Source organism: Vigna unguiculata, chromosome 11, assembly GCF_004118075.2.
Source record: "Vigna unguiculata cultivar IT97K-499-35 chromosome 11, ASM411807v1, whole genome shotgun sequence".
Lineage (NCBI taxonomy): Eukaryota > Viridiplantae > Streptophyta > Magnoliopsida > Fabales > Fabaceae > Vigna > Vigna unguiculata.
In genome coordinates, this window is record NC_040289.1 from 28888482 (window position 1) to 28897933 (window position 9452).

At 31.2% G+C, this 9452-nt stretch overlaps 1 protein-coding gene and 1 long non-coding RNA gene across 2 annotated transcripts; both read left to right on the forward strand.

The window, feature by feature from the left end:
- Positions 1 to 3716: 3716 nt before the first annotated feature.
- Positions 3717 to 5080, forward strand: LOC114169946 (probable O-methyltransferase 3). Its single transcript, XM_028055355.1, has 2 exons — positions 3717 to 4585; positions 4655 to 5080. The coding sequence occupies exons 1-2, from the start codon at positions 3815 to 3817 to the stop codon at positions 4940 to 4942; spliced, it is 1059 nt and encodes a 352-aa protein (XP_027911156.1). The 5' UTR covers positions 3717 to 3814; the 3' UTR covers positions 4943 to 5080.
- Positions 5081 to 8088: 3008 nt separating this feature from the next.
- On the forward strand, positions 8089 to 8841 carry LOC114169947. Its single transcript, XR_003601025.1, has 3 exons — positions 8089 to 8401; positions 8494 to 8609; positions 8789 to 8841. It is a non-coding gene; the product is annotated as an uncharacterized LOC114169947 (long non-coding RNA).
- The last annotated feature ends 611 nt before the right edge of the window (positions 8842 to 9452 follow it).

A 9452-nucleotide genomic window follows, 5' to 3' on the forward strand; every position in this document is an offset into this window, starting at 1 on the left:
TTGACGGTCGACCAAGCAATACTATTAAATTTGATAGGGCTTGTGAGCGCTAAATAATCTTCCAAAGTGCCACGACCTCTACCGTCACCATGAGGATTTTCATCCATTTCTTCCTCTAAAGATGAGTCAAGATTCTGAGAAGTGGATTAAAGAGTGTCTGAAGCAGAAGAGTAAGGGGCAACTTGTTGTGCTTGAGCTCGTCTTCTTGTGGCACTATTGTTTCTGTGGGCAGTTTTCTCTATCTCAAGATCTGCAAGGAGTAGTTCTGAAGACACAGTCTTCCTTGTACGGATCCTACCCTACATACACTATAGAACAACAACAAAAACAAGCTCGAACTACAAGTTAGCCCAAATAACGTGTGTATAAAGCTAAAAAAAAATAGTAAATATGAACAAAAGAATTAAGTATAAATTAGTCAAAAATTACACAATAGTATAGTATTAGACACAGGTCCCCGGCAACGGCGCCAAAAACTTGTTAAGACTCTGGCAAGTGTACCAGGTCGCGCAAGTAGTAACCGGTAAGACCGGGATATCGTTTCCCAAGAGACTCATGTATACTAAATATTTGCGTAATTAGTGATTAATTTAAACTAAAGAATGAATCCATATTTTGAGTTTCATGTATGAAATTAAATTTTGCATAAATGATTAAAATTGAACTTTGGAAGTTAGAGGCACTTAGTGAATGGAAAAAGTTAGAAATGATATGAATTGATATTGTCAGGGTTAGAATTCACCAACTATGCTCTCATGCAACTACAATTTTACATCCTCTGCATTAATATGCTAATGCCAACCCACAATTTTACTCAAACCCTAATTTCTTAATGGATTGAGCCTAAATTTCCTTATTAAGAGTCAATTCCTTGAACTCTTAATAAGCAAATTTTCTTTATGCACTAAGGTTTAATACAATGGGTCAAGCCCCATTCCTAGGTACAAGCTCCATTGAGTTTTCTTGTTCCAAATCAAGGTTTCAAAAGATATTTCCACACCCAATGAACTAAAAATCATGCAATGGATGGCTAAATCAATGCAAGCATTAAGTGAAGAAACAAGAAGACTATCATTCAATGAAATAGGCATTTATATATTCAAAGCATTGCAATTACATAAGAGTGTAGTGGCTACATCTAACCCCAACAAAAATGGGTTTAGCTCTCCATTTTCATGGAGAGCTCAAGCTTGCAAATGGAAGAAATGGAAGAGAAAGAGATACAAGGAGGAAGAAGGAGTCGTTCCCACAAGCCCTAACACACCTCCAAGCTCTCCAAAACGAGTTTGCTCGCGCCTCCCACTGCCAAATTGTCATACATTTATTTTTTAGTTGTATGATAGCTGCACGCTTGTGGAAAATGTGTGATTCTTGGCCAGGAATCTACTCAATACATCATAATTTTGCTGAGATTCATTTTCTCCAATTCGAACACCTAGGATTGAGTAAAATTTGCAATATTGTTTGGAGATGTATTTGGGTGGCAACGATTTTGGGTATTTGGAACAAGAGGAACAATAAGAATGCAAAAGTAGATGTTGAGGAAATGTTTTCTTTGACACAAATTAAAACATGGGTCTAGATAACAAATAGGTATATTTTTCGTATTCAGACAGGTGCTTATGCCAACCACATGTCTAAAATCAATGTGACTCTAATCTTAATATCTAAAACTCAATTGCTCTTTTATGCATGCTTTGAAAAGCGTAATGAGTGAGTGTCACCATTATGTGTCTTTATGTGTTTTGTTTTGTATGATGTTGTGGCTTTTTTGTTGAGGGATTCTTAGTTGTGTTTTTTGCATGGTTGTAGGATTATTTGGATGATCCACTGAAGACCGTAAAATCTACGATGAAAAGAATTAAGACTATGCTTGATTCAAGTATACATTTGCATGGAGGATTTTTTGAATAAATGCTTTTGGAATTGTTATAGAAAAAGAACTACAATGTAAAGTTTAGTCTTCAATAGGGTTGTAGTCATATAATGTTTTTTGCAATATCATTTAGAGAGGAAGAGTTATATTCTGCCATTTATCTTTCTTTTTGTATATATATTACTTTATGTATGGATTGGGATAACCCAATTCTCCCTATTCAATATATTTGCTTTTTTTTTTCTGATAAAGGAAAACAAATATCTGTCACTAAAAAATTATTAATTTGTTTTATAAAAATTTTATGTGGCGAGAATTTTCTTAACAAATTAATTTGTAATAAGAAAACGTATCACAAATATGTATTATTCAAGTATTATCACAAAATTAACTATAACGTCACGTAATCCATCGCATTTTGTGATGAATTTAATGTGATCATATGAAAAAGTTACTTTTAACACTGAGAGAGATGTTTTGTCTGCTAATAAAACTTTTGGTTACCATGGACGTCTTTCTCGCTACAATGGTGCAATCACTAAACATGTGTTGCATTTCTTAATAAAATTTAAAATAACATTATAAAAATAAAGAAAACTTGAGCGGATATATTGAACACGCGATAGAGCAAATATATTGTTGTAAAATAAGACGGGCAAATATCGCAGAGATACGCTGAGATCATATTATTAATTTTGTCACAAATCCACCAAAAGATAGTCTACTTGAAATAGTTTATAATGTTTTTAGCAAAACTTAATTATAAACCGATTAGAATAAACAAAATAACCTTCACAGCGAAGTTGAAAATTAGGTCAGAATTCGTTTGAAGTTTTTAATTCAGAAGGTACAAATGGATACTATTTGTTGACAAGAGTAGGTGATACACGCTTGAATGATAGATACACCAATCTTTATAATAATTCCTCCATAAAATATATATATAGAGAGAGAGGAGAGAGATAATGACTTCTACGTAAGATTGAATTAGTTAATATTTGTTGGCACAATAAGTTCTATATGTTTATCCGGAGAAGAACCACACATCTTGAAAACATCAAATATATAATGTGATTTAATTTACGGATTAATAAGAACGCGTGCATAGCTTTTGCCTGTTAATTTCGGAATAATCAACTGTAATGTTAGTCACACCACACTATTTTTTATTTTAGACTACATCTGTATAAAATGACCGTTTTAACATAAAAAATTCTACGAACATACAAGTTGTGACTTAAAACTATTAAATGTCAAATCTTATAAATCATTGATTATTTAGGCAACAAAATAAAATTGTAAGTTCTGATGTTTCTTATTTAGTTATACTATATATTATGAATCTTCTTCCTTTATATTTATAGATTACACAATAACATGACAATAATTAAAAGAATAATTATGTAAAATAGGAATAAGTCACATTTTTGTATAATGATTATGTAATGAGTGTTGCCTATTTGTTTTAAGCAAAATGGTAGAAAATGTTGATAGATATAAGAATAATTATTACATTGTAGATCGTTTTGACCACATGTTAAAATTGTGATAATTTAACTTTAAATATTATTAAATTATCGTCGTGTGATCCAATAATAATAATTAAATTGTTGTAAGGTACATCTATTGTTCCTTAAATGTATGTGGATAAAGTCACAATTAAATTATGACACTTTAATTGTTAGAATCTTGTAAAAAGAGTTGACCTAACTATATGTTTTAGCTTAATGGTAAAGTTTCAATCCAATAATTAATATCAACACCAAGGTCACGAAAGCAATTGTTAGTGAACCTATGTTCTTGTATTGGCTTTAGGATGTTCGTAGGTAGAACACACTTTGTCTTATAAATACAGACCAAAACTAATATGAGGTTTCATCAAAGTGAAACAACATATCCACCCACCTACTTATAGAGTATAGTTAAGGCAGAAAAACTATGGAGTGCAAGAGTGAAGATCGTGTCTCAAAACTACTTGCTGCTCAAACCCATGTTTGGAATCACATTTTCAGCTTCATAAGTTCCATGTCCCTAAAATGTGCAATTGATTTGGAAATACCTGACATCATACACAAGCATGGTGAACCCATGCCACTCTCACAACTCACTGCTTCACTATCAATGAATCCTTCCAAAGCCAACAACATCTACCGGTTGATGCGAATCTTGACCCATTCTGGGTTCTTCTCTGAAGTGAAGGTGAATGAGAATGAGCTTGAAGTGGGTTATGCGTTGACTGATGCATCCACTTTGCTACTTAAGGACAACCCCTTGAGTGTGACACCTTTATTGCATGCCATGCTTGATCCAATTTTGACAAAGCCATATCATGAATTGGGTACATGGTTCAGGAATGATGATCCCTCGCCATTCCACACAGCGCATGGGATGAAAATATGGGACTACGCTGGGCGTGATCAAAAACTGAATAAGCTTTTCAATGATGCGATGGCGAGTGACGCTGAATTGGTTTCCAATGTGGTGATTGAGAGGTGTGGGGGAGTGTTGAAGGGGTTGGAGTCAGTTGTTGATGTTGGGGGAGGCACAGGTACCATGGCAAAGGCGATTGCCAAATCATTCCCTCACATAGACTGTACCGTATTTGATCTCCCACACGTTGTTGCCGGGTTACAAGGATCTGACAACTTAAAATTTGTTGGAGGTGACATGTTTGAGTGGGTTCCTCCTGCAGATGCCGTTCTGTTGAAGGTAAAATTTGATTATTAAAAGGTTTTTGTTTTGGAAATTGGTCCCTGATTGAGTTGATTGATGATGCAGTGGATATTGCATGACTGGAATGACGAGCAGTGTGTGAGAATACTGAAGAAATGCAAGGAGGGAGTAAAGAAGAAGGTGATAGCGATAGACATAGTGGTGGAGAGTGAAAAGGTTGATCATGAATCAACTGAAACACAGCTGATGGCTGATATGGTTGTGATGGCGTTGTATGCTGGAAAAGAGAGAACCGAGAAAGAGTGGGCTAAGATCATTTTCTCTGCTGGTTTCAGTGACTACAAGATAATTCCAGTGGTGGGTTTGAGGTCTCTGGTTGAGATTTATCCCTAACACTTAACTTCTTATGGACTGTACTCCAGTGGTGGGAAGGAGCAGCACTGCAACAATAAAGGCCCTTCAGTTTTTCTGTATTTCATTATGTTATGGACTTATGGAATCAATGAAATGTTTTTTCAAATTGTTTCTTAACTGTGTATGTCCCTCGCTTTCCTTTTTATATGATTAGTCTTGTACCTTTTCTTTAGTGTTTTTGTTCACATCACTGTACCAGTAATTATCAGAGATTAAAAGCAGAATGATGTGTGTGATAATTGACATTATATAAATATTTTACTTTTTTATTATTGTTTTTAAATAATAGATTTTATTAAATAATTTTGAAAAAGATAAATAATTTTTTTTATTAATATTTTTATTATTATTTTTTTAGATAAGAAATATTTTATTAAACAATTTTGACAAAGATTATTTTTCAGATTTTGTTTGTAAAATATCTTGTAGATAAGTAAATATCAGAATATTGAATAATATATCAAAAATATAAAATTTTAGAAGAGTGAAGAAATTATCAAGAATTATCATTTGGTTATACGTTGTAGAAGTACATTTTTAAGCTCAATTTGTCTAGGAAGTGCACATTGGAAAATTGAATATTTGAACATGTTTCGACACTAAAATTTCATCATCTTTCACGTTTTTACGACTACAAATCGCATAGGGTGCTCCAGAAAGGTTCTTGGAGATGTTTTGGGCTGCTGGGAAACTCTTCATTCTTCTCTCGAGTTTTCATCTTCATCCATAAAGGTTTCTCACCTTTTGGATCGAGAAGGAACATGGATCACCAAATTGAAAGTAGAAATACGAATGCGAAACGTCATTAAAGCGTGAGCAACTACAAGAACGTTGGATGTGGCGTCCGTAATATCGGATATTAATTATTGTAAAAATAACCATATATAATAAAATTATAAAAATTATTTATATTTAATTTTATAAATGTAATTTTATTATCTTATAAAATGTACATATAAAGTTAAATGATATTTGAGTTAAATCTGAAAATCATTCTCATACGGACTAAAGTAACATGATCAGGTACTTTTCTCCAAATTATTCCCAAATAAAATGAAACAATTGAGACGGTGCATTTTGTCGTCACTTTACCCTGTTAGGTATCTACACTTTTATGGTGAAGGTCAATTCATGCCGTCTTCGGTTAGATTCAACTGTCGGTGTCGTTGCCATAAATTTTTGTGAAAACTACCGATGAAACATCACATGGAATATTATAAACAATATACACTAGAATCATTTTTTTACTAAAATAAATATATATTTTTTATGTTCAAGAATCGATTATTTCGTATTCATTTTCTAATAATAGAAATTAAATATTTTGTTCATAAGTTAATATTAATTTTACTGTAAAAACATAAACATCTATAAATCATAAACATCATGTTTCAAAAGTTCGGTATGGGAGGGGAGAGGTTTTATTTTGTTGTTACACTACAAAAAAATTTAATTTTATCTAGGTTATTTAGTGGAGGTTATAATAACTTTCGGGAAGAAACATACACACTGGAGGTTTTTTAAACTCCTGATAAGTAGGACTGGGCATAATTTACTAAACTATACTAAACTATAGTTAATTGTACTATATTAAACTAAAATATACTAAACTATTTATAATAATAATTGAACTGTACTATAAAATAGTTCAGTTTTAAGAAACTCAACTTATGTTAAGTTAACTAAGTTAACTAAGTTAACTATTGAACTACAGTAGATTGAAAGAGCAAAATACCTCAAATAAAATATTAGTATTAGGATAAAAATTGGACTTATGTGTTCTATATCTTACGTTCTATTCTTTCTCTTTCATATTGAAATATTTATTTTATTTTGTCTTAATTTTTTTCTTTACTCTTTCTTTGAGAAAAATATAAAATATTTATAAGTAATTTATTAAAAAAATTATAAATTAATTCAATATCTTATTTTATTTTGAATGAATTTTACTATGTAATGTTATTTTTATGTTATGATTTTACAGAAGTTATTTTTAAAAATTAAATTTTGTGACAACTAACATTTTTATAATTTTTTATTTATATTAAAGTTTTTTGTAACTTAAATATTGAAATTAGTATAATAAATATAAATATTGGTATTAACGTATTTTTTATTTTAAAATCTTATATAATATTATTTTTTAGTTTTAAAATATTTATTATGTGGCATCAACTTTTTTAAAGAGAATTTATTTTAAAAAATTCTTAAAATATTAATTTTAGAACTTCATAAAATTTCTATAACATTTTTCACACAAATATTAATGAATACAAATGTTAAAAAAATATTAATTTTGAGAATTTTCTAAAATAAATCCTTTTAAAAAATTTTACGCAACATAATAAACATTGTAAAACTAAAAAGTAATATTACATAAGATTTTAAAATATAAAAATAAGTTAATACCGATATTTATATTTATTATATTAATTTTAATATTTTAATTACATTTTAATTTACAAAAAACGTTAATATAAATAAAAAAATTATAAAAATTTTAATTGGTGTATTGAAGTATGATGCATATTTCAAGTATTATTTTCTAAGCATTTTCAAATTATAAACTTTAGATTATTATTGCGTAGTACAATCATATGTAATTAGTGCAATTCGATTCAAAATAGTGTAATTCAGTTCAAAAATAGTGCAATTCAATTCAAAATCAATGCAATCCGGTTCAAAAATAGTACAATTTAGTTCAAAAAGAGTGAAGTTTATTCAAAATCAGTGCAATTCGGTTCAAAAACGGTTCAAAAATAGTGTAGTTAAGTTAAAAATTAGTGTAATTCAGTCCAAAAATAGTGCAGTTCTGACGTAGTGCAGTTCATAAAATAGTTCAGTTTATAACAGTTCAATTCAGTTTATATTATAATGCAGTGCAGTTTAGTGCAGTTCAGTCCAGTTTATTTTTAAGAATAACAGTTCAGTTCATCTGAATTGTTTTTCAATTCAGTGCAGTTCATGCGAACAGTTTTTTAATTCAGTGCAATTTTTAATAATGCAGTGCAGTTTGGTTTATTTTGCCCAACCCTAATGATAAGTACATAGGTTCTCTATTAAACCCCAGTTAAGATAGATAGAATTTTGATTTCTCGCTTGTTCTTTTAGGCTTCCCTCTTTTATTCCTTCTGTCATCTCTTCTTCTCTTCGAATTGGTGTCCTAGAAAAAAAATTTCCAGACCACGGTTGCGTGCATCTTGCTTTCGATAGTGCATCTCCCTCCTTTTGGTGGTTCCACCTTACTCCTTCTAATGTTTTGTGCGTCTTCCAGAACTAGGGTTGCGTCTAACGCTTCTTGCCTTCGAGAGTGCGTCTTCCTCCTTCTAGTGTGTGGTGCATTTTCTAGAACTACTGCTGCATTTTCATGCCAGTTGTTCGGTGTTTGTAATCTTTGCTCAAGATCCAACACCAGTAGAGCAATTTGATGTCTCTCTAGTTAGTCTCTTTCTCATTCTTCTTTCTCTCTCATTACTTTCGCAAGTATGTGAAAATGTGTAAACAAATTTGAAATTATTGTGGTGTATTAGGTTTGAGTGATTAAGAGAGAGCGAAATGGACTAAAGAGCCCAAGCAACGCAAGAAGGAATCCCCTAAAATTAAGCCTCCCAAGCAAGACGAATACTTCGAAGACAAAAGCAATTTAGTACTGCTACATCCTAATATTTCAATTTCATCTTCTTTTTTAAGTTGATTATGTGTCTTTGCCAAGGGTTTGAACTGTAGCTTATGGTTCTTGATCCTATTTAGTGGCAGTGATATTTGTTTCATATTGTAAAATTGTGCGTCAAATGATTCTTGCATTTTGGTAATAAATATTTATAGGAGGACTTGCGGAGGGTATTTCAATACAAGTGGAATTTCTCTAGCCTGGAAGTGAGTATTGTTGTGAACCTCAACTTTCGCTTTAGATTATGATGAATTTACTTAATGTTTGCTTGCTTGAATTGAAAACTGAATCTGCATGATGAATTAGCTCACCACTTTCAAAGAGTTTCAATTACCTAACATGATTTTGATGTATCTATTGATGTGTTTCCTTTCGTCTCCAATGTGTTTTTCTATTTCCAAACGTGGTTTTAACAAGTTAAGGTTATAGCTTTTTGTGTCTTTCCAAACACATTCTTGTCAATTGATATGGATGGTGTTTCATTTGTGAAGAACCAAAATACTCTTTGGGTTTATAACTTAGTGTATCTAAATTTTCACGTTAATTACTTCTTGGAGTAATTTTTATCGTTTTCACATGCAATTCTGCGTATCTTTGTTGATGGAACAACATAAAGGGGGTTCAAAGACTAGTTCGGGATACCAGATAATGGTATTGTTTTTTCTAGCAACGTTTAGTCTAATATACCTCCTTTCGTTTGGAAAAATATTAGATAATCGCAGATCATCATAGTTTCAATAAGGTGAATTGAATTTTTGAATAAAACTACACAGAGGAATTGGAACCATGGATACTGTGTAATCCTAAGACTACCTAATA

Bases quoted from the DNA above. Each gene is read 5' to 3' on its own strand.
- LOC114169946 (XM_028055355.1), top strand. From the start codon at position 3,815: ATGGAGTGCAAGAGTGAAGATCGTGTCTCAAAACTACTTGCTGCTCAA. The intron at 4,586-4,654 runs GTAAAATTTGAT...TTGATGATGCAG, and splicing joins CAGATGCCGTTCTGTTGAAG to TGGATATTGCATGACTGGAA.